A 22,740-nucleotide genomic window follows, 5' to 3' on the forward strand; every position below is an offset into this window, starting at 1 on the left:
CGGAGGAGGGGGAGGGATTCAGGAGGAAGGCGACCAATTAGAAAGGGCCAGCGCCGTGCAGAGGAAGGAGGCAAGCCCAGGCCCCTGCCCACTGGTCAGCCCAGCCATGGGCACCAACCCCTCCCCGGTGCCTTCCCCACAGAAAGCTGGGTCCCTTCCCCAGGCCTTGCCCAGCCAGCACGGCTGCCTGCCTTCTCTGCAAACTGGCCCGTGAGAGACAGCTGCCCAGCACAGAGCCCAGCTCGGTGCCTGGAAAATAAAGTCTGTTTTGAAATTCTTAAAAAAAAAAAAAATACATCCCTATGATCCTGTGATTGTAATAAAATAACGATAACCCTTGCAAATCAAATACGCTGCTTCAAGTAAAAAGATATAAAACACAGAAACAAACAAAAAAGGTGAAGTCTGCCTGTCAACATGGGGAGTTTTAAAAATGCGTTATTAGTTACGCATTTACATTCATCCGATGAACAGATACGCACAGGCTGCCCACTGCAGGAGAGGCGGGCGCCAGAAGTGCGGGCAGCACAGGGGGAACAGAGAACACGAAGTCGCTCAACAGACCCGTGGGAGCGGGTAGGGGGCTCGCGGTTAACTGGCGGGTTTACACTACGAGTTTAAAGGAAACACTAGATGGGGGTCAGCCAAACACCCCACCGACAACTAACATTTCAGCTGCAGGCTTCAGTTCTTTTTCATTTTCCACTTTAATTTTCCTTGCCCTTGTTTTTTACAGGGGAGAAAGCTGAGGTTGCTGAGTGAACGGGTGACTTCTTCCGCCGCGTCAGGACGGCTGCGTGCCCATCCCGCCCTGGCCCATGGGGGGGCTGGCTCACTACTGATGCCAGCCCACTCGGCGGTGCCCCCTGATGCATCCAGCCTCCAGGAGCTGGATGGTCAACGCCACACCACTGCAACCTTGCAGTCCACACCAAGCAGTGAGACGGGGGAGCCATAAAGACTGGCTCCTCTGATGGCCAGCTGAATGCATTTCTGAGACGGTCATCAGCGTAGACCGTGGGCGGTCACCACATTTGTCACATGTTAAGGCCAACTCAGTTAGTAGCTCCGGACTCCCCGTGACAGGGGCCGCTCCTGACCAAGGGGGCTGGTCCTTTCTTGTACTGCCGTGTTCGATCCATCAGGGTTCATACTCCTAAACGCCAACAATAAGTACGTTTGTTATCACGGAGTATAAATAAAGCGAAGAAGAGATGCTGGCAGCCCCCAGAGCCGTCATCATCCTCGATTTGGCCGGGGGCTCTGACTTGAAACGCTTTTCAAATACTGGGCCCTCCGGAAAGGCGGCAGACAGCATGCAAGTGAAGAGGACGGAAGCCCCAGGGACAGAGTCCAAGGACCAAGTGTTCTGAGCGAAGGGCAAAGAAGCGACAAGGAGATACCCACATGCAGACTGAATCACGCTTATTCTGTGTTCTTGCCCTGGGGCAACTGTGTCTACAACCCGACACTGCAGAGCGCAGCCTGCGAGCCCAGGAAAGACTTCGAATCACAATGACTTCACACAGGGGTGGGCAAAAGGAGGCTCACAGCTGCAGCACAACTTTACCCCACCCCCGTGTTTTGTTTCAACCCCCCTTCACTGTTCGGGTGGCTGCGCAGCTTCTGGTCCTGTGCCACCCCCACACACTCACTTTCTGTCCACGCCCTCCTGCCAGCCCTTCAGGTCTGGTCCAGCCTACAGTGCACCGTCCATCACGGTCAATGTCAAAAACACCCTGAAGGCCACTGAAGCGGTATTTGGGGTGGTGCACAGGGGGGATCTGCCTGAATACTCAGCAGCAGGGGAATGAATGGCATGAATGGACGGTGGTCGATTCACACAGGAGTTGGACCCCATCTACGCACCTTAACGTAGTTCTGTTTCCAAAATGTGCCACTGGGCCAGCAACTTACAGAAGGACGCCAAGCCCCTGGCGGCACCGATGTTCAAGCTCCTGTTTTGAAGCAGAAGGACCCCTCCCGGATCTCAAACAGAATCTTCCATGTCTCTCCAACAGACAAAGCAGGGGAGAGTGGGCTGCTCCCTCGGAAGCAGGTGGAGAGGGCCTGGAACCTGGCAGAGGGAGGGAGGGACAGAGGGAGGGAGCTCACACAGATCAGGCACCTACTTTTAAAAGCCAGGCACAATGCTCTGTGAATGACACGCACCAGCCTGCTTCATCTCAAAGTGGCCAGCGACAGGGAAAACAGCCCGGTTTCCCAAGGGGGCAGGGAAGCCCCAAGGAGGCTCAGCGCCTGGCTGCAGGTCACATGGTAGCCGAACATGGGGTCGCACGGAGGCTCGTGACTCCACATCGCAGGCCTGTCTAGTCCAACAGCTGGTGACAAAGAGGGGCAGTGTCACAGAAGGATGAGCCTCCGGTCGATGCAATGAATCACCGCTTTGGAGTCGGAGTTGCTAAGTGGTAGACTTGGCCCCCAAACGGAGTTGGCTGGGCAGGGAGGGAGGGTGAGCTGACTGCGTGAGGCTGGCCACCTGAGCAGCCCTGGGGACGAATTAGAGCGGGGCACCACAGAGGGGAGTCGGGCTGCGGGTGGCGGGTGCAGCAGGTGTCAGGGCACCTCCCCGCAAGGGCCTGGCTTCCTGCTTTGATTCAAAGCTGCGCCTTAATTCCACAGAAGCTCAAGTTCACTGGTCACTGCAAGGTGTGAGCTCCCTGATTCTTTATAACAAACCAGCTGTGAAGCCGCGTAGCTTTCTCTGTCAGTCCTGCCCAAGCATCGAGCATCCGAGCTGACACCCTCGTGCAAGATCGGGTCATGCTGAAGCCCAAGGGTGCCACTTCCTTTCCTGTCCTATCTCTGCCCAGTGGGGAAGCCTTTTGTGGCTGCACACACCAGGGCAGCTGCAGGGGTGGGGGCGGGGCTGGGAATCCCCAGGGGAGCAGATGAAAGGGAACTCACTGGGTGGACGAGCCATTGGAAAACAGAGTTCTCAGGGCCCTGGACCGAGCTAGTTTCTTTTAATAGTCAGAGAAAGTCCTCACTGGCGGCTCTCCAGCTGTCAATTTTAGCTCCTCCAGAGGGCTGGAGAGGAAAGGCCCTCCTCTCTCTCTGAAAGGTTAGCGCCAAAATAGATGTGCCGGGGGCTTGTACGTTCCCCCTCTTGTAGTTCCATGTGCGCGCTTTCTTAGCACCGAACTCTGTGTCTACATTTGGACAGTCACGTCTGCACATAATTTTTAAAATCCTAAGTGCGAGAAAAGAGGGAACACGATTGTAAATGCCCCCTCCCTCCTGTCGGTAAGTGTTACCTTCGCTTCCCCCCATTCCCAGTCCGATTCCTTACAGGTCGTCTCTGTCCGCAGCGTCCTGTGTGTCCTCTGTCCTCTCAGAAACACCGGGGTGCTCTATACAGACACGCGCACGTAGATAGGTGCATGTTTTTACACACACACACACACACACACACACACGCACAGACATGTGGAATCATTACCTGGCTCCACCTTTACCTCAGCTCCATCGCCCACCCCGCCCTCTGGGCTCTCTCTCCCCCTCCACCTTTGGGGTGTCTCCTTCTCGAAGGCCCTACTGGGGGTGCCAGCACCTGGTACTCCTCTCTCCCTGCAGCGCTTGTGGTGGCTGTAGTTTGAGGTTGGCCTGCATGATGATCCAGCTAAGGCCCCTCTCGCACACTAGGCTGCTCCTTGCAGGCGGGGCCCGGACCCCTGAACCTTCAGTCCCAGAGCCCACCGCAGGGTGGGGTTTCATCAGCTGTCGACGGACAGAACACCTGGCCCACATCTGGCTTTTGCGATTAATAACACACTCTGAACGTCCGTCACATCAGAGCCTACACAGCCGCCCCCTTCTCCTCGGTGGCTCGCACGGGTGTCCAACCTTTTGGCGTCTCTAGGCCACACTGTGGGCTGTTGTGGGCCACGCATGAAAGACACTTCGACACATAATCACAAAAAAAACCCTCATGTTTTAAGTTACTTTATGACGCTGTGCTGGGTGGCATTCCCAGCCACCCTGAGCCCGCACGGCCCGCGGGGCACCGGTCAGACACCCCTGCTCTGGAGTATTCCATCGTAATTTCATAATCACTCCCCTAGGAATGGAGTGTAGGGTATTTCTAATTTTCCACTGTTGCCGATGACACCGTGTCATTGTCCTGAGAGCTGCGCACTCTTGTACACAGCTCTCCCTTAGGTACGTTTCCGACGCTGATGAGTCGAAGGATTGCTGCGTTTCAAAACTGGAGAGGGGATATCGATCGCCTTCCCCCCCGAGAGGTGCCGACCCCCACTCCTACCAGCAGGGCGTGAGGACACCGGCTTCCCCACGCCCTTGCCATCACAGGGCACCTTTGAACTTAAACAACAGCATCTCCTAGGTTCAATGATATTTCTTTAGGAACAAAACGAGGCTAAGGATTATTTTTGTGTGGTTACTGGCCTTTTGAGTTTCTGCTGCTATAAGTTATCTGTGCTTTTCTCTTGTCCATATTTATACGGAGTTGTGTTATAGATTTTCTAAGAACTCTTTCTGTATTTTCCCCTCTTTGACAATTATTTTTGGACTCGCCTGTGTTTCATCACAGAGGAGTTTTTCACTTTCATGATGTCAAATGCGTCACTTTTTCTTTCCCCTCCTCTGCCCGCCTCCCAATCTACACATACTCACGGGGCAGTGGCAGCCGCTTTGGGGAGAGGAGGCCCGGAAGGGCTTGTAAGTCGTGCCTTTGTATTTTACTATATGGCTTGACTTTTTTTACTATACATATACATAAGTAATGTTTTATTAAAAAATAGTTATTATTGGAAAAGAAACAGTACGGAACCTGGGTGACGTCATTCTTAGAACATTTCTATCATGCATGGCATCGTAATTGTACTCTGCATCTTTTCTAGTTAAAAAAAAAAAGGCCGATATTCTCAGAGATTTTGAAGTTAACACCAGCATGTTCCAGCAAACACACAGCAGCGAACAGGAACCAATCAGAAGCGCTGCCATCCACGGAGCAGCCGGGACCCGGAGCCGGGGGTGAGCAGCTATCGGCGGTGACCTGCGCAGGCCACAGCAGATGACACAGCCAGGGCAGGAACCTGCATCAGGATTTCCTGACCTCCGCGTCTCTGGCAGAGTAACTGACAGGCTAAATAATCTGCCAATCAGACTTCCCTAAACCCGGGAACTTCTGAGCAGCAGCAGCAGCGCTGCTCAGCAAACCGTACGGAGAGAGATGCAGTTCAAGGGCCAGCGTTGTGGAGAAGGTGCAGAGCCAGCGTGGTGTTCCCTGTGCCCCCTGAAAACACCCCTCCCCCAAACCCCCGCAAGCAACGCTCTGGCTCCGGGGGAACAAAACCCTGCGATTTTTCTTGTGGATAGGAAAACAAGGTTCCCCTGCCAAAAGCTGCCAGGGGGGGTTTCAGGAACAATCCCATCTGTGTGGCTGTCTCTCAGCCCCCTGCTGCCGAGGCACTGATAGTCTCTTTGATCCGTTCCTGGGACGGCTGTCTCCCCCCAGGGGTGGCTCGGCGGGGCTCGCTTTTATTTTCCTCCATTTTAATGGGTCAGTTCCTAAAATACTTTGGAACTGCTCTACGTTCTGCAGAAAATAAAAGGTCTTTTCTCTCTGGGTGCTTCTCTCACTCTGAAGGAATGCAGAGTGGAAAACAAGATGGGGAATTAATAAAACCCCTTCTCTTTGTGTGCATTTAATAGATGGCTTTTCGACACGAGCTCCCCTGAAGAGCCGTGGCCACACGAAACCTTTCTGAGCCTTAGGCAAAACTCCTAAAGAAAAGAGAAGCCTTGATAAATGTTTAATAATGAGTGTTAATAAATAAAAGTATCTTGTATGGGAACAACACATTTTCTGTCTTGAACCTTTGAGGGGTTTTGGGAAGTGGATAGGGTCTTTTTTTTTCTTTTCTTTTTAAAAAGATTTTATTTATTTATTTTTAGAGAGAGGGGAAGGGAGAGAGAAACAGAGGGAGAGAAACATCAGTGTGTTGCGGTTGCCTCTCACCCGCCCCCTTCTGGGGACCTGGCTTACCACCCAGGCGATGTGCCCTGAGTGGGAATCGAACCTGCGACCCTTTGGTTCACAGGCCGCTTCTCAATCCACTAAACCAGGGCTGTTCTTTCTTTTCTTGGGAAATTAAATGACTTGTACAATCAAATAGAAGATTCTGACCTCCAAGTCAGATCTTCTGATTTCACAGTCAATGCTATTTTGACTCCACCAAGTGATCTCTTTAATAATACTCAGCAAGTATTTGTGGACACCCTCTCATCTTTATGAACCTCAAGCACAAGCAACCTTCCCAACTTGACGAGTGTTACGCAAGTACTCCCGTCTCGCCTGGATACAGAACACCCCTAAGACCCAAAACCTCGCAGTGCCCGGAATGCGAGCTCTGGCTGACCTCAGGCCTAGGCACGCGTCCCTGCCTCTGTCTGGCCAGGCCTCCGCACCTCCCAGCACCTTTGGGACCAGGCGCCTACATTCACGACCTCGCTCCACGATCGGGTTTCTGTGCTTACAATTGCCTCCATGGTTCCCATAGCCAGGTCGTCAGTGAAGGAAAAGTAAAGGAAGAAAAGCAAAGGAAAGAGAATTTTTTTAAAAGTTCCCAAGTACCACGGTATATCAGGCACTGTGCCAATAAACTATGAACTCGTAAAGCCTCCTAACGCTTGTCCTCCTTAATTGCAAAAGGACTCAAAAGACCTAGAACAGGGGAGTCAAACTCATTTTCACCAGGGGCCACATCAGCCTCACAGTTGCCTTCCAAGGGCCGAATGTAACTTTAGGACGGTGTAAATGTAACTACTCCTTAACGAGGGGCAAGGAGCTGGGCGCCACTGCCGGGTGGAAACAAGGTGCCGGGCTGGATAAAACAAAACGGAGGCCGGATTCGGTCCGTTGACCTTGTGTTTGTCACCTGTGGGCTAGACGGTATCTACTTCATTTTCACTTTTTCTCATGTTTTTCTTGCAAATGCGTCTCTGTGTCCTTCCCCGGGTTACCCAGTTACTGTGCCCGAGTAGCTGACTTTCGGACCTCACAGCCGAGCTTCAGGCCTCGCCGTCGAACCAAGCAGCTGTCACTGTCACTGGTCTGCCTCCCCAGCGGTGGCCCGCAAGGCGGCAAGCCCTCATGACCTGCGCTCGCCATCCCTCCGTCACCCAGTGCCACGCACTCCCCCAGTGTAAAGGCCACGAACATCCACTCAGTTGTTCAGGCCGGAAAACTGGGAGCCGTCTTTGACCGTCCCCTTCCCTCTTCTGCCCACCGCCAATCAGCCCCCGTGTCTGACCTGGTCCACCTCCCGAGTCCTTGTCCAACCCGCCTGCTCCTCCTCACTGTCCCCTCGGCACCCTAGTTCAAGCCACTGTCCCCTTCGACAGCCTCCCGGCGGGTCCCTCCACTTTCACTCCCTCGCTTCCTCCCCAATCCATTCTCCATGCACCAGCCGGAACGGTTTCTCTGAAATGTACTTGGTTGGAGTCTGGGTCAGGCCACTGATCGATGTGAACGGCACCCCTGGGCCTGACCTCAGCTGTTCTCATACTTGACCTTCCCTGTCTATGAACAGGAAATAATAGAATGTCCCAGGGTGGCAGTAATATGAAGAGAAGGAATGCGGATAAAGTGATGGAACGGGACACGCTAATAACCTATCAGTGGGAATAGAAAGGTCAGATCCATTTAAAAATAACCATAAAGAACTCTCAGTACCATTGTATCTCATTGGAAAAGAACAGGCATGAATTAGTCTGTATTTTACCACTTTAACAGGAGAGAATTCTCCTCGAACACGATTTAAAATGTGCTTTCAGCAGAGGACCCGACACAAAAGCATCCAACTCCCTGCGATGGGAAATCTTACGGACCAGCTCGGCTAGGCTACAGGGCCCCGCTGTTGAGCAAACTCGGGTCCAGACATTGCTGGGAACACGCTCTGTGGCAGAGACGAACATTTCCAGTCCGTGGACTCTGAGTGAAGACATTACCCACGACAACAGGAGTTAAAGGCTTAAGCCTGAGCAAAAAGCTGAGGTTTCCCGAAGAAGGGGTTCTCCCTCGAGACCATGTCTTCTGGCTTGCGCTGCGGCTGGCCTGCCTCCCCCGTGGGTTTCCGACCTCCCAGCCCCTGTGAGCACGTGCACTGACTCCTTAAAGTCACCTCTCTGTCCCGGTATCCATCCAATCAGGCGTTTTTTCTGACACACTCTGACGACACACTCACAGAGTAACCCCACAAAGGCAAAGTCGAGCAGCAGCTAAAGGATAACAACTCCCAACGGCTCCGGGTCAAGATTTTAGCGTGTAGTGGAAAAGAACCCTCATCGGTTCGATCACAGAAGGTTAGACCACCCGCCTGGTATGTGATGCGCCATCTTCAGGGACGCGCGGGCTGCCTGTGGAATGGGCACCTGGAAACGGAGGACCCGTATCCCGCACGCACCCACCGGGCCGTGGGCTGTCTGTACAAGGATGCTTGCTGAGCACCCGCCCCAGGTCGTGGGCTCTGCTTATCGGCACACACAGCAAAGCCAGGCATTCTCAGAGCGGTTACGTGGCTTGTGTTTACGAAAAGCCTTTGCGTCGAGAGCAGCTTTGGTGGCCGGCAGGTTGCCGCTTACCTGTAAGAGGTGGTTGACGGCCGCGTCGTGCTGTTTCAGGGCCTGTTCTGCACCTGCCAGCTCCCTCAGGACTGGCACGCATTCCAGACTCTTCTCTCCTTTACTCATCTCAGTGTATTCTAGAGCCTCCTGGTAGTGGGGCAGAGCTTCTTTTGATTTCTTCTGACCTTGATACATCCTAAGAAATCAGAGGGATTATTTTTAGAATAGTTGAAATAGAAAATATTAAAAATGCAGCCCTGATTGGTGTGGCTCACTGGATTGAGTACAGGCCTGTGAACCCAAGAGTCGCTGGTTCGATTCCCAGTCAGAGCACATGCTTGGGTTGAGGGCCAAGTCCCCAGTAGGGGGCGCATGAGAGGCAACCACATATAGATGTTTCTCTCCTTCTCCTTTTCCCTCCCCTCCACTCTCTCTAAAAATAAATAAACAGACTCTGAAGAAGAAGAAGAAGGAGAACTCCATGGTGAGACCCCTGGAGACCCAAAGATTAAAAAAAAAAGAAGAAGAACATGCAAGTGGTCTACTGGTGAGGATTTGGCTCTCTGATCCCTGTTGTCCAGTTTCGTCTCCTAGGCAACTAAGACTTCTTTCCACCCAAAGGCAGAGCAGTCAAGGATGGACTTTGGAATGACGAGGAAGGTTCAAATCCTGCCTCCACCACTCACTAGCTGTGTGTGCTTCAAGTCGCTGAACCATTTCCTCACCTGAGGTTAAGATCAACAACAGGGGACACTTCACTGGCTCGTGGGAGCTAACGAACACACACGGGCTCGGGTGCTAATGCAGCCTACAAGGACCCTTCTGCGGCTCATGGAGAACGCGCTGTTCGCGTCAAAGGAAAGGCCAGATAGAAAACAAAATCACTGTAGCTTCACAATGTATTTAGTAATAATTTTTAAAAAAGGAATCGAGCTGGGACTGTGCCAGAAATAATGGAATTGTGTTCTTAGCTCCATCGCCAGCTCACTTAAAGCCTCCGTCAGTTTTCGGTCATTCTGCCTGTCTCTGCAGTGTTCGGGAGAGCAACGTTTCCCCTTTTTACTTCTGCTGGATGCTTTGAGGATTTCTTAGCTGGGAGCAGGCCATCATGGGTAATCCCAAAGCCCTCCAGACACCTTAGGAAACACCTGGCAGATGAAAAGATTTAAACAGCAGAATGCGGCAGTGTGTTCGTCTGGCGGGTCTGCACTTAAACCACGGCAGATTTTACTGGGTGAAGAAAATACCTCCACAGTCACTTTACACAGCACCTGATGAGAAGCTATCCCATTTCGGATGAGCTTCGGAGGATCTCACAGGGATGGAAGCTGTTTTTTTTAAACATGTGACAATCAAATGCAGTCTCCTGTGGCACTGCAGAGGTTTTTCTGCTTCCCCACATTAAAAATAAATGATTTTTTAAAAGAAAGAAAGGAATCAGCCCTGGCTGGTATGGCTCAGTGGACTGAGCATCGGCCTGTGAACTGACGTCAATTTGCAGGTTTAAATCCAGGTCGGGGCACATGCCTGGGTTGTGGGCCAGGTCCCCAGGAGGGGGCACTCAAGAGGCAGCTGATAGCTCAATGCTTCTCTTCCTCTCTTTCTCCCTCCCTTCCCCTCTCTCTGAAAGCAAATAAAATTTTTTTAAAAAAAGAAATCAGACTTAATGTAAGTTAACAGCTTCTCTTCAACCCCAAGACTGCAGGGCAGAAGTGTGCCAGAGGGAAAAAGTCTTCTTGGGTGAACAGGCTCGGAGCGCTCCGGCCACACCGTGTCCCCCGGGAGGGGCTGGCAGTGGGGACGCCTCTTCCAGGAGCAGCGGGGCATCTCCCAGGGGCGAGATGGGGAGCGGGGCCTTTGAACACACGACCGTGTGTCAGAGCCTCTAAGTCCCGAAAGCTAAACGCAGAGAAAGTGATTCGTTAAAGAGACACGTCTACAGAGGTGCAACCGAGAGATCAAAGACCTCCAGGCGACGTTATGAACTAAAATGCATACATACACACACATACCGAGCCCAGAAAGCAAAAGCGAGGTTTGCAGATTACGGCCTGGAGCGCTTAGGCAGGACTGTGAGATGGAAAAGTGAAGTCTGCCGCTGAATCACCAAAATTCCCAATAGCAGCCAGGGGGAGTGCTGGGGTGGGGGGCGGGGGGGGAGCGTGAAGAAATAAAAATGCCACCCCAATGAGGTGATGACGGCAGGTGGCCGTCCCGTCCCACCTGCCATTGTTCTTCCCTGGTCTTCTCCCTGTTTCCAGGTGGGACAGGGCGAGGAAGAAGCCTCCCCCATCTTCTTCCCTCTTTGGAAAGCGGGTGTCAGAGTCACTTGCCAAACCTGGTGGCCACAATGACTCAAAAGCAAGCAAGATAGAGAAACAAACTCAAGCTTGAAAAAGAAACATACAAGACTATGATTTTCGGCTCAGGTGGCCCATGAGCACAAAGACAAAAGCAGCCCTCTTGAGTCACAGGGAAAAAAAAATACAGGAAAGAATTTGGCATTCCAGGGGCAGTCTTAAAGCCAGGGTCTTCCTGTGAGGTGAGGACACGCTTAACATCCAAATTCGTTCTGGGAAATCATAGAAAGGAAAATGTTTAACTAGAATGTTCGATGACAATAATAACTACTTTTTCACTTTATTGATTTTTTAGGGAATGAGGTGGGCAGGGGGGAGAGAGACAGACAGAAACGTCGATCTGTTGTTCTATTTAGTTGTGCATTCATTGGTTGATGCTTGTGTGTGCTCTGACCGGGGATCGAACTTGCAACCTTGGCATAACTCGATGATACTCTAACCAACTACGCTACCCACCCAGGCCAATAACTACTTTCTTTTTTAAAGGGCCTATGATGTAGGGTCCCCAGATGCTTTAGTGTGGGGCCCGTTTCATCATCAATGCAACCAGTAGGGAGGGTCTATTGTTCCCCCTTTAACAGGGAGGACGAGTGAACGTGAACGCTGACCTGACCCTGGGGCTACCTGGCTCTAAAGCCCACGTTGCCATTGGCAGCACGTCCCATTCCTCAGAGACACCTCAGAAGTGTCCTGTTGCTGGTGTGTGGGGAGTTTCCTTATGCCAGGCACACGTGAGAGAGAGTCCAGCACAGCAAGGCCAGGCCAAGTGCCCGCCAGACAAGCTGTGGACGACTGCAGAGACGACACCAGCCATCGGAGAGAAGACCCAGACAGGCCACGTGTTATGGAGCAGCCGTCTCAGTGGGTCGGCACGACCGCGCCACACAGAAAGATTGCTCTAATAATCGTGTGCACGCACGGGCAGTGGTGTTCACGTAAAGCCAGCTGCCTGTCTCTGGGGATCCCGCTATCAGTCACCAGGAGAGAAAAATAACCCTCATCCCTGGGGAAGAAGGTGCTCATTTTTGCTAGTGACTTTCCCGACCCCATTTAAAACAACTGCGGGCATAGGAATACATGAGTGGACTCTCTCCCAAGTTAGTACATAACAACCGAATGAAGCAGGTGCTGGAACGGAGGCGGGCAGGTACAAGGGACGAGGCTTCAGGCCACAGTCGGCGGGTGGAAGGCATGGAGCGTGACTCACTCTGCAGCCAAGGAGAGGAGCCGGCCTGGCCTGATGGGCACCATAAAAGGCAATGCAGATGGACAGAGATGCACCTAAAGATACCCTTTTAAGAGAAACACAAACCCCAGGGGAGATGCCTGAGCGACTCTCCCAGCCTTCCACCTCCAGGGCCTGGCAAAAGAAAAGGCTCTTGTGGTTGTGAGAGTAACTACGCAGAGCACAAAACCAAAGCGTCGTTACTTTCTAAAGCAGATCAGTTTGGGCAAAACATTCACACTTCAGTGAGGGCACGAAGCCAAGTGACTGAATAAAAGCCATCAGTTTAAACATGCAAGTTCCAGTGACGGGGTCAAGGTGAAGAGTCAGGATGGGAAAGAAAGTAGCGAAGTTTCAAACAACTCTGCTAAACAGAAGGTAACTTTGTAGGGCAGCTGAGGTCATGAAATGCTGGGTATTCTGCACAGATGCGTACAAGGCACGCCACCTGCTGGCAAGGTTTGGCACTGCTCATTTGGAAAGCACTCAGAGGAGGTGCCAGATTCTGGCGGAGGAAGACAATTGACGCTATTTTGTAGCAACGTTGTTCAACATTAAGCACAAATAACATTAGTCAGAGCTTAACAGATGGCAACAACGATCCGATCTTGGACCTCTGATTTACATACTTCCTATTTTACAATGCAAGATAGAAGACCTACTTCTAGAAAGGGAGAAATTCTGGACTGGAGACTTGCACAGTCTTTACTCTCTTTTTCCTCCGGTTACATAAATGGAATCATACAGAATGAATTCTTTAGGTTCTGGCTTCTTTCACAAACTGTGTTCCTGAGGGTCACCAGTGATGTTAAGCACAGGAGTACCCGGACCATTTTCTTTGTATGAACATATCACAGTGTTAACCATTCTACTTTGGATAAACATTTGGGTCGTTTCCAATTCGTGGCTATTACTGGGAATGCACCGTTGGGCATTCTTCGCTGTCTCTTGGTGGACGCATATGCACTTCCACTGGGCATGTTTTTAGGAGTGGTTATGCTGGGTAACAGGGTATGCCAAACTCTCCAATATAGTAGATTAAGCCAATTTTCTAAAGTAGTTATACAAAATATTTTCTAAACAGCAATGTAAGAGAAAGCATGGGCGAGCGTGACATCTTTGCCAACACTTGATATTATCAGTCTTTAAGAAAAAATTTAGCCATTCTAGTGGAAAAGTAGTCTCTATGATTTTGAACTTCATTTATCTGAGGACAGATGAGATGGAACACCATTTAATGTTTACTGGCTACGTGGATGAGCCTGTTCTGTGAGAAGCCTCTTGCCCACATTTCTAGTCAGTTGTTTGTCTTTGTTTTATTGGCACGTAGGGGTTCTTTACAGACTCTAGATACGAGTCCTTTGTCAGTTATGTGTTTTACAAACATCTTCTTCCTCTCTGTGGTATGAAATATACGATGGTGATTTCAGTGCAGAAAAACATGTACAAAGCAGAGGAAGATAAAGAGAACTGACAGGCTCTAAGGCCCTTACACTGTTTAGAAAGTGGCTCATTGACTCATTTACAATGGAGTCTAATGAGTCAGGGATATAACTGACAAATTCTATGGCATTTACTAGAAGACAAATAAAATAATGTATAACTTGCCAGTTCATAGGTCTAAATATAAAATGATAAAAATATTTGACTACATTTTTTAAAAAGGGAAGAAAGGAGAAAGAAAGGATTTTGAAACTGGTATGAGAAAAGGACATTTAAACTTGAATATATCAATAATTAAAACACAAAAAGATGAAGATTGAAAATTAAGAGATGAAAAAAAAATGTTGGGAAAATTTAAACCGGAAGAGAGCTAGACTATCTATTTTAAGATCAGGCAAAATGGATATGGATACAAGGAACAGGGGCAATATACACTGACCTATAAAATGACAGATCATGAAGATGCGTGGCTGCTTCACCCCCCCACCCAAGGGAACATATCAGACTGTACACACAAGGACCAGCAAAGCCATGGACAGCTCTAGACCCACCGACCATTGTTAAGTCCAAGTTTAAGCACGCTTCTCTTCAAAACAAATGTATCAAATTGGCACAAGAGACAAAAGAAAAACATACATTTGAATGACAGAATTAATAAGGCCACCCTAAAAGACAGACTTAGTAAATAAAACCTTACATGCAATGAGTGAAGAATACAATTTCTTTACAGCTCACTCGGAACCTTCACGAAAATTGACCCTGGACTAGGTCAGAGAGGAAGTAAATTTCAGAGTCCCTACCATACAGACATGCTTCTGTCTATAACACAAAATAAGATTAGAAATAACATCTGAACACCCTGAAAAAATTTCATATATCTGCAAACTGAAACACATGCCATGGGATTTATACGCTACGGGTAATTTATACACTGAGTTATGAATGCGAAGAACTTAATGCCAGCGATAATGCTATGTGTTAAAATATGGGGGACAGACTTCGAGCAGGGCTTGCAGGGCCATTTGTGAAAATATCTTTGACATTTAGGTGGGAAAGGCTTTCTAAGCCAACTCCTAAAGAATGAATCATTGGGTTGAAGGTTGACGGCTTGGACTTCAGCAAAATTAAGGATTTGCCTGTCATTAGAAAGGCCACAGACAAAAATTAACAAATGGGCAGCAAGAGGAAAATATCAGCAATAGCGCTAATTTATAATGCACAGTAAAATCTTGATTTTCAACAAGAAAAGTAGAGGAAGTCCCATAAGAAGAATGAGAAAGAATGCTAACAGCCTATTCAGAGAAGAGGAATCCCCAAAGGCTAAGAAGTATAAAAGGAGGTAGGCAAAGTCACTAATGAAAGAAATGTAAAAATAATTAGGGAGCACATTACATGCACCAGGTTGGCAAAGATGAGACAGGCGGAAAATGTCCGATTCTATTGGGGATGTGAAAAAACAGAAGCCCACCTGTCTGGGGAGGCGGAGTGTGAATGGGGGTAGCATCAGCCAGTGTGCGGTGAACTTGAACTACAAACGCACCCTGTGACCACGCAATCCTACCGCTGGGGCGCAGACCTCAGAAAAAGTCTACGTCAGCTACATGCGTGGAGCTGGGCCAGGATGCCTGTGGCAGCACTGTCGAGGAAGCGGGAAGCTGGGGACGGCTAAGTACACGTGGCAATGCCTTCTACAGAACACTGAGCAGCAGACCTCGGTGATGAGCTGAGGCACAGGCAACAGCGAAAACCAGCGTCGTGTGGGAAAAGGTGAGAAGCAGAGGGAGGCAGGTACTAGAAACTTATTGCCGAGTGATACATGGAGATGAGTCAGGGTGGCACGAAATATTGTCATGGCCGGAAAAAAACCACAGACACAGCATCATGGAGCAGGTCCCCCCGCCTAGAGACAGAGTCTTCCAGCCAAAGGGCCTGCGACCACCATGCGCAGAAAAAGCCCTACCCGGGACACTTACTGTGCAAAGGACAGCTTGACCCGTGCCTGAATCTCCATCCATTCTTCCTCGACAATCCGCCCACGCTGCAGCAGCTCCTTCGAAAGCCTCTCTGCTTTCGTCAAGTTCTTTGCAGCTTCCTTAAATCTGAGTGGCGTTCAGGAAACCGTACCCCAGATTCTGGAGGCCGGGGCCCTCCTTCCCGGAACACCCGGGGCTCACACGCATCCCATCGCCCTTCCCGAGTCAACGGTCAGCTTGGGGTTTGGCCTTGAGAATTAACTGTAAGTAACAGGAGCGGTATTTCTACTTGCAGGGAGAGGCAAAAGGATACTTCTGAAGGGAGAGCGAGGCTCTCCCCGTGGTGTGGAAGAGCTCGATGGAACAGCGGAAAACGTCCGTGTTGTCGTTCCCGGGAGGGGCGATGGAGTGGGCGAGGATTTCTTTGGCTTTTTCTGCGTGTTGTTTTGCTTGGAGCGCCAGTCCTGGGGGCAAGGAGAAAGAAGGCTGAGCTTCCCCCGTCATCTCAGTGGGCAAGGGCAGAGCCACCCACAGTCAGGGAGTCTAGGGAGGTCCCCTTCACCTGTCGTCTGGTGGAGAGGTGTCAGAGCAGCAGGAAATACTGTAGTGACGGTCACAACTGAAGTGTTTTACACCTCGTACTGAAGGTGCAATTTCCACACCCTGGTACTCAAGACAATGTGGTTTCTTTTTCCCCCAAATGGTCTTTTTGGAAATAAAACAAAACAAGCAGAAACTGAACAGCTTTGAAACCTCACCAATATCAGATGGGAAATACGCTCTAATTAATTATAAAGAAACAAATGGAATACAAGGACTGTGGCATTCTGGGCAGGAAATAAGATAGTCATGAATTTTAGTCCTGGCTGTGTGGCAGCCATCTTAATGAAACGCTCAGAATTCTGGATCTCCTGCTTCCCCAACTAGCACCATGCTTCGGAGAGTTATTTTAACATAATACTCGTACAATAAGTACATTAAAGCTTACAGTTCCAATGAGGTAACAGGCAATGTGCCGCAGTCTCTTATTCCTGTGTGGTAATGCACTAATATCAAACAAAACGGAGTGGAAAAATAAAATTCCTGCCAAGAACTAACTCCTGTGGCGATGAAGTGTTTGTGCTTCCAGGGGCCCATCGGTTTGTGGTAAGAGGGACACGGGGGATCCCCAGTTATTTTTCAGGGCTTTTCACTCCCCCATACTCCCATCGTCACATGGGCACCCCTCCACCTCCCTCCCCCTCCACCCACAACCATGAGCTCCCCCTGCTCTTAGGTCATTCATTATGTGCAAATATACCTCCAAGTTCTAAAAAAATAAAGCTGGCCAAATACAAAGTTAATTCTGTTCCTGTGTCTATAAAACAGAAAGAATATATTTTCTGATGGTGAAAACTCAGGGAAGCTCTTAGGGAATTTTATCTCATTTTCCAAAACCACCCACTCACTCGACCTGCCAGGAATGCATTACTGACGATTATGTGAGCAGTGTTATAAAAGACGTGATGGACGGTGTTGTCGGCCTCGGCCCCTTCCCTCCTGAAACTCGCACTCAGTCTCCTGCAGGCAGCGTGGGCTGAGGCTCAAGGACCCTGGCTCTGAGGTCAGACTGCCCAGAAGGAAGCCCCCGCGCCCCCACCTACCCCGAAACTCGGGCTTCCTCAGTGGTAAGCGGGGATAATAACAGTACCATCTTAGAGGATGGTGGTGAAGGTGCAGTGAGGTCACGCATGGAAGAGTTAGCGTGGTGCCTGGCACTGCTTTGACCTTCAACAGAGAGAGACTGTCGATGCAGGAAGGTCTCGGACTGTGGAAAAGCACCGTTAGAAATCCCCAATGCCAGGACTCTGGTACTGGCATCCAAGGGCTGAGACTCAGACCAGCACATAAAACGCGGGGTCTGGGGCAAGCCGCTTCAACTCAGACTTGCTTCCTGCGGCTCTAAAAACAAGGAGGGGGCTGCCTTTGAACTAGGTGAGGGCCAAGGTCCCCGCTGGTGCTCAGAGTCTTTTACCCTACAAGTGGAGTTTATTGGCAATTCTATGCTTAGCGCTCTGGTGTTTTCCACTTGTTACTTTGTTTACTCGCTGGACCGATCCTGGGAATTTAATATGAGCATCGTCATTACATCACCTTGCGGGTGAAGAAATCATGAACAGAGAGGCTGTCTTGTCCATTTAGCCCTAGGTTTGCCCAGTGAGAAAGAAGTGACACCCTTGTGTGTATTTTCCCTGTATCCATTCTCCTTTGGGGGGGGGGTAATACCTGCCCCCCCCCCCCCCCCCCCCCACGATCCATGAGATTTAGCCAACGCTGCTCTCTCCCCCAGGATCTCAGGAGAGCCCAAAGGCAGGTCTAGACAATTAGAATACTCCTCGCCTTGGACACTCGACCCAAGAGAGAGACTGATCACATAGTTGGAACACCTGGATCCAGCCAAGTCCACAGTAAGTTTTACCCTTGGTGGCTGAGTTGCATGCACCAATAAACTGCCTTTTGTTGATGCCAGCTTGGTCTGGTCTCTTACTTATTTTGCAGGCAGTGATTCCTTACAGGCAAGAGTCTCTCCATCAGTGCAAATCTGAAGGGACCCAATGTTATTAGGCCCCACCTCCAAGTCCTGGGCCATCCTTGCAGATAAGCATCAGTCCCATTTCAGGGAAAGAGCGGAAGACCCCCGGACAGAGCCTCCTCGGTCCGAGCTGAGCTCACCTTTCAGCTGCAGGTAGCCTTGTGCCAGGTTGACATGAGCCTCTGCCAGTTTCCAGTGGCAGTCACCGTAGCAGATCCTTGTCAACGCCACGCAGCGCACGAGCTCCGCGATCGCCTGCTTGTGCTGCAAGGGAGGGAAAATCACACTTAGCATTCAGACACCTGAGAATGTGCAGCCGTGGAGCACAGAGTTGCCTTGTTCTGTAACCCAGCCAGTGGGTATTTCCTGAGCGCCCACTCTGACTTGGCTCTAAGCACTGGGGATACGTAAGAAAACAAAAAATAAGCCAAGGATCGGTTTGGGGCGGTAGGGCTGCATTCCCTAGCAGAACTCTGGCTGAGAACGGCTGCCAACCTTGGTCTGCCTAGCACAGGGCCAGGCACATAGCAGGTACTAAATAAGTAGCGGTGGCGTAATAAATAGGCACGCATTCAGAACTGGAGTCATGCCTTCTCTCTATAATGCTGCTCTTCCTCCATGGTCATTACAAGGAAAAAGGGCACTGGTCACCACTCCAGCTGAGACCCAAGTCACAGATGTACATACTCCTTCTGGTGTGCTCTGGACTCTCCACCCGCTGCATCCCCACGGTCACCGGGTCCCAGTGATTCGCATTCCCCAGTTCCTGTCAAAAATCTCAGCCTCTCCCCTGCCTCTGCTCTAGTTCAGGCCCCTGCAATTCCCCGCTGGGATTTTTGCAGACACCCTCTACACTGGCCCTGCTCCCCCAGTTTCGTTCTCTTCTCCTGCTACCTGAGTGGTTATTCCCAAAATGCAAGCCTGCTCATGGCACTCTCTGGCCTAGAGTCCTGTGATGGTTTCTTACATCTTTAGGAGAAAAATCTGAACTCTGTCCCTGGACGCTGAAAACTCTTCAGGCCCCAGTTCCTGACTGCAAACCAACCTCATTTCCTGCCTGGTGCCACTAAAGCCTGCCCGAGTTCCATGGAGACAACGTAAGCATCCACTGACGGATGAATGGATAAAAAAAGTGACACACACACATATTGGAATATCAGTCAGTCATTAAAAGGAGGAAATTCTGCCATGTGTGAGAACACAGACGGACCTTGAAGGCATTACACTGAGTGAAATAAGTCAGACAGAGAAAGGCAAATACTGTATAAACTCACTTATAGGGGGAAGAAACACACAACAAACTCATAGAGCACAGATTGGAGGTTGCCAGAGGTGGTGGGGTGGGGGACAAGTGGGTAATATGGGTGAAGATGAAGGGGGTCCAAAGGCACAACCTTCCAGTCATAAAGTAAATAAGACCTGGGATGCAATGGCAGCGTGGTGACCGCAGTTAATGAGACTGTGCTGTGTATTTTGAAAGTTGCTCAGAGAGTAGATCTGAAAGGAAGGTTCTCATCACAAGAAAACAAACCGTACAACTCTGTGCAGTGATGGACACTAACTAGACTTACTATGGTAATCATGTTGCAATGAATACATATGTTGAATCACTATGTTGTATACCTGAAACCACTGTAGTGGCAAATGTTGGTTATAGCTCAGTCTAAAAACACAGAGCCCACCTCCCAAAAGGTCCCTGATAGCTCCCCAAACAGACCGTGTCCCTCAGACCCTTGGCTCTTGTCCACTTGCCACCTCTGTCCAGAGCACTGTGGTCCTCTCCCTGACCTGGCCAGCTCCCAAGCACTGTTGCCAGTTCAGTCCAAGTAAGTCCCATGAGTATGCAGAGACCAAGAAGATGAAGAATACAGAACAGAAGCTTCTCATCTGTTTTGCATTGCATTGCAGGGCCTGGCTTGGGCCCCTAGGGGGCGCTCAATAAATACGTATCGACTGGTGGAAAATGAAGAGTCCTAAGTCAAGCCTACAGGGTGTCAGCCTAGTGCCAGACTTGTGTGTCCGTTTGTACATTCATTCACCAAGCAGTAGGCTCACTGCCCTGCTAAGATGCACCAGACCGGTGCTCTTGCCCCAGACTCCAGAGAGCAGGAACGTCACGGAAGCCATTGCACTTCTCCGTTACCAGCACATGGGTATGGGAAAGGAAGGCTCCTTACCTCGTGCCTGCTGGAGTAGGACTTGGCTTTCTCTTCACAGAGGTGCAGCTTCTCTCTCGGAGGCTGGAAGAGCAGCGTCTGAGGCAGCTTGCTGGGGACCTTCTTTCCAGGACCTATGCTGACGGCAGCAACGACCTCGTCTAAGTGGTTGGAGACGTGCGTTTCCTGGGCTTCTTGCATGTTTTTACACGCATTCTCCTCTGATTTTTAGGTGGGGAAAGGAAGATGTTCAATGATCATTTTCATGTTTGCTTTTAGAAATACACATTTCCCCCCCTTAGAAATTGAGGGTAGATTCTAGGAAAATCTCAACACTATATCCAGATAGAAAATCTGGTGACTAGTACTGACTTCTCTGTAAAAGTTTCAGGTGGATTTCCAGTTTAAACCAAAGATTCTTTGTGCATTAACGTATATATACACACATATATATTCTTGTGGGCTGCTCTGCCTGGTTGTAGGAATTGTAACTCTACCCCCTGTGGCTAAGGATGAGTGAGCCACAACCTCTGGAATGGAAGTGGCAGGAGATAAAGCTTGTCTCTGGTAGCAAATGCTGCCTCAGTTTCCTCCCAGCCCCCAAAGCATGGTCAGATGGGTAAGACCCCTCAGAGGAGGAGCAACCTAGGCCAGACATGATCATGTGGGAGGCCATCATGGAAGGACTGTGGGGGGCAGGGAGGCTTTGACAAAGAGCAATGGACTCTTGCCCCCCAGCTTTGACAAAGCCCAAGTCCCCATGTTCTCTGGGAGAAGTGTTTCCTGGCTCTAATCCCCTTAAACCTGAATACCTGATGGGGAGGGGTGCAGCTCCTTGCCTTGCTAAAGCATGTCCTGGGGAAAAATCTGGCATCACAAAGAATTACTGAAAAACCTGTGAAATCTGTTCTGCTAAAAGTGCTTTCTTTCATACCATAAGGGTTCGAGCAGGAAACCCTAAAACTCTATTCCTGACAGACTCTGACTCACACTAAGCCCTCACATTTCTTTGAAATGTTATCTACTGTTTGATCCTTGCCACCCGTATTCCTGTGCATTACAACCCAATAAAAGCCCTTGGAGGAGGGGGCTCAATGCCTTTTTCCCCTGAGAAACTAGCCACTGCTCAAGGCATTTTTCTTCTGGGAAACTGGCCACCTCTCCTCCCCAAGCAGATCATGTCTCAGTCATGTTTACTCTCATCCATGGCACCCGGGGGGAATTGCAAGGAAAGTCGCCCCCACAATATACGTATATATAATATGGACATATGTTACATAGAATATTTGTGTGTGTGTGTGTGTGTGTGTGTATATGTATATATATATATATATATATATATATATATATATATATATATATATATATAAAATACAGTGGAACTCAGCTGATCCCAAACAACTCACGGAGTCCACATTAAATCAGCTCAATTACAACTAACCTTGAAGTGGAAAAGAAAATGAGTTGTTAAACTTCTATGTCCAATCTAGGGGCAAGATTCATCCTCTTGCCTGAAATAACCAACCAACCGACAATCCAACAACCCACACACCATTAAAAAAAAAGACAACCAAAGAACGAAATAATGGCTTTCAAGAGTAAACAGGATTATTTGCTGCGCCCCGAAGTCGGCCACATTGGCCACCAGGGGGCCCTGTCTCAGAGATCTTTTCCAAAGCCAGAGCTTTCTCCTTCTCCACCCACCAAATTAAGGACCAAGATCAGCAAACTTGGCACAGATGAGCTTCAGCTTCTATGAAGCAAGTTTTGAAACAGGAGCCAAACACCCTCAGTATGTGGTGTGCCTGAAGCACTTTGCTTTTTTGGAAGATGGTGATTCAACTTGGTTTGCCCAACACTGAGAATAGTATTATCTGGTACTTGGTAGCAGCTCCTGAAGTGTATGGAATTGAGTTTTGTCTCAGAAAAACAGGTCAGGTGGAAGAGACTACACTTTACGTAAGAATACCACCTCCTATCTTCTCATGGTGTTCTTCCGTCATAATGGGTTTTTTCTGGTTAAAAAGAATTCAGTTTTAACAGAACCAAGAAACACACTTCAAGTCTGAGGGAAAAGGAGAAAGAACTCACTGGACAAAGTCACTTTCACTGTTCGAATTGCACCACAACCACCACCACATCTAATAAATTTGTAATTGTGGCGCCAAATAAAAAAAATAAGTTTGCCCTGGCTGGTGTGGTTCAGTGGATTGAATGCTGGCCTGCAAACCAAAGGGTTGCCAGTTGGATTCCTGCTCTAAGGCACATGCCTGGGTTGTGGGCCAGGTCCCCATTAGGGGGCGCTCAAGAGGCAACCACACATTATTTCTCTCCCTCTCTTTCTTCCTCCTTTCCCCTCGCTCTAAAAATAAATAAAATCTCTAAAATAAAAAAATAAGTT

The 22,740-nt window shown here is 49.6% G+C and overlaps 1 protein-coding gene across 5 annotated transcripts in view; it reads right to left on the bottom strand.

The window, feature by feature from the left end:
* Positions 1–22,740, bottom strand: part of TTC23 (tetratricopeptide repeat domain 23) — a 46,639-nt gene that overhangs the window by 20,295 nt on the left and 3,604 nt on the right. For all 5 annotated transcript variants that reach the window (XM_037145940.2, XM_053658891.1, XM_053658889.1 and 2 more), the window contains exons 2-6: positions 20,361–20,560; positions 18,324–18,447; positions 15,925–16,075; positions 15,612–15,737; positions 8,629–8,806 (exon numbers count right to left, since the gene is read on the bottom strand). In XM_037145940.2, coding sequence (XP_037001835.2) covers positions 8,629–8,806; positions 15,612–15,737; positions 15,925–16,075; positions 18,324–18,447; positions 20,361–20,540 — 759 coding nt within the window. In that variant the 5' untranslated portion in view covers positions 20,541–20,560. The remainder of the gene's footprint in view (positions 1–8,628; positions 8,807–15,611; positions 15,738–15,924; positions 16,076–18,323; positions 18,448–20,360; positions 20,561–22,740) is intronic.

The sequence above is a fragment of the Artibeus jamaicensis genome, unplaced genomic scaffold (genome assembly GCF_021234435.1).
Source record: "Artibeus jamaicensis isolate MK-2021 breed Jamaican fruit bat unplaced genomic scaffold, CSHL_Jam_final scaffold_612, whole genome shotgun sequence".
NCBI classification, from domain to species: domain Eukaryota; kingdom Metazoa; phylum Chordata; class Mammalia; order Chiroptera; family Phyllostomidae; genus Artibeus; species Artibeus jamaicensis.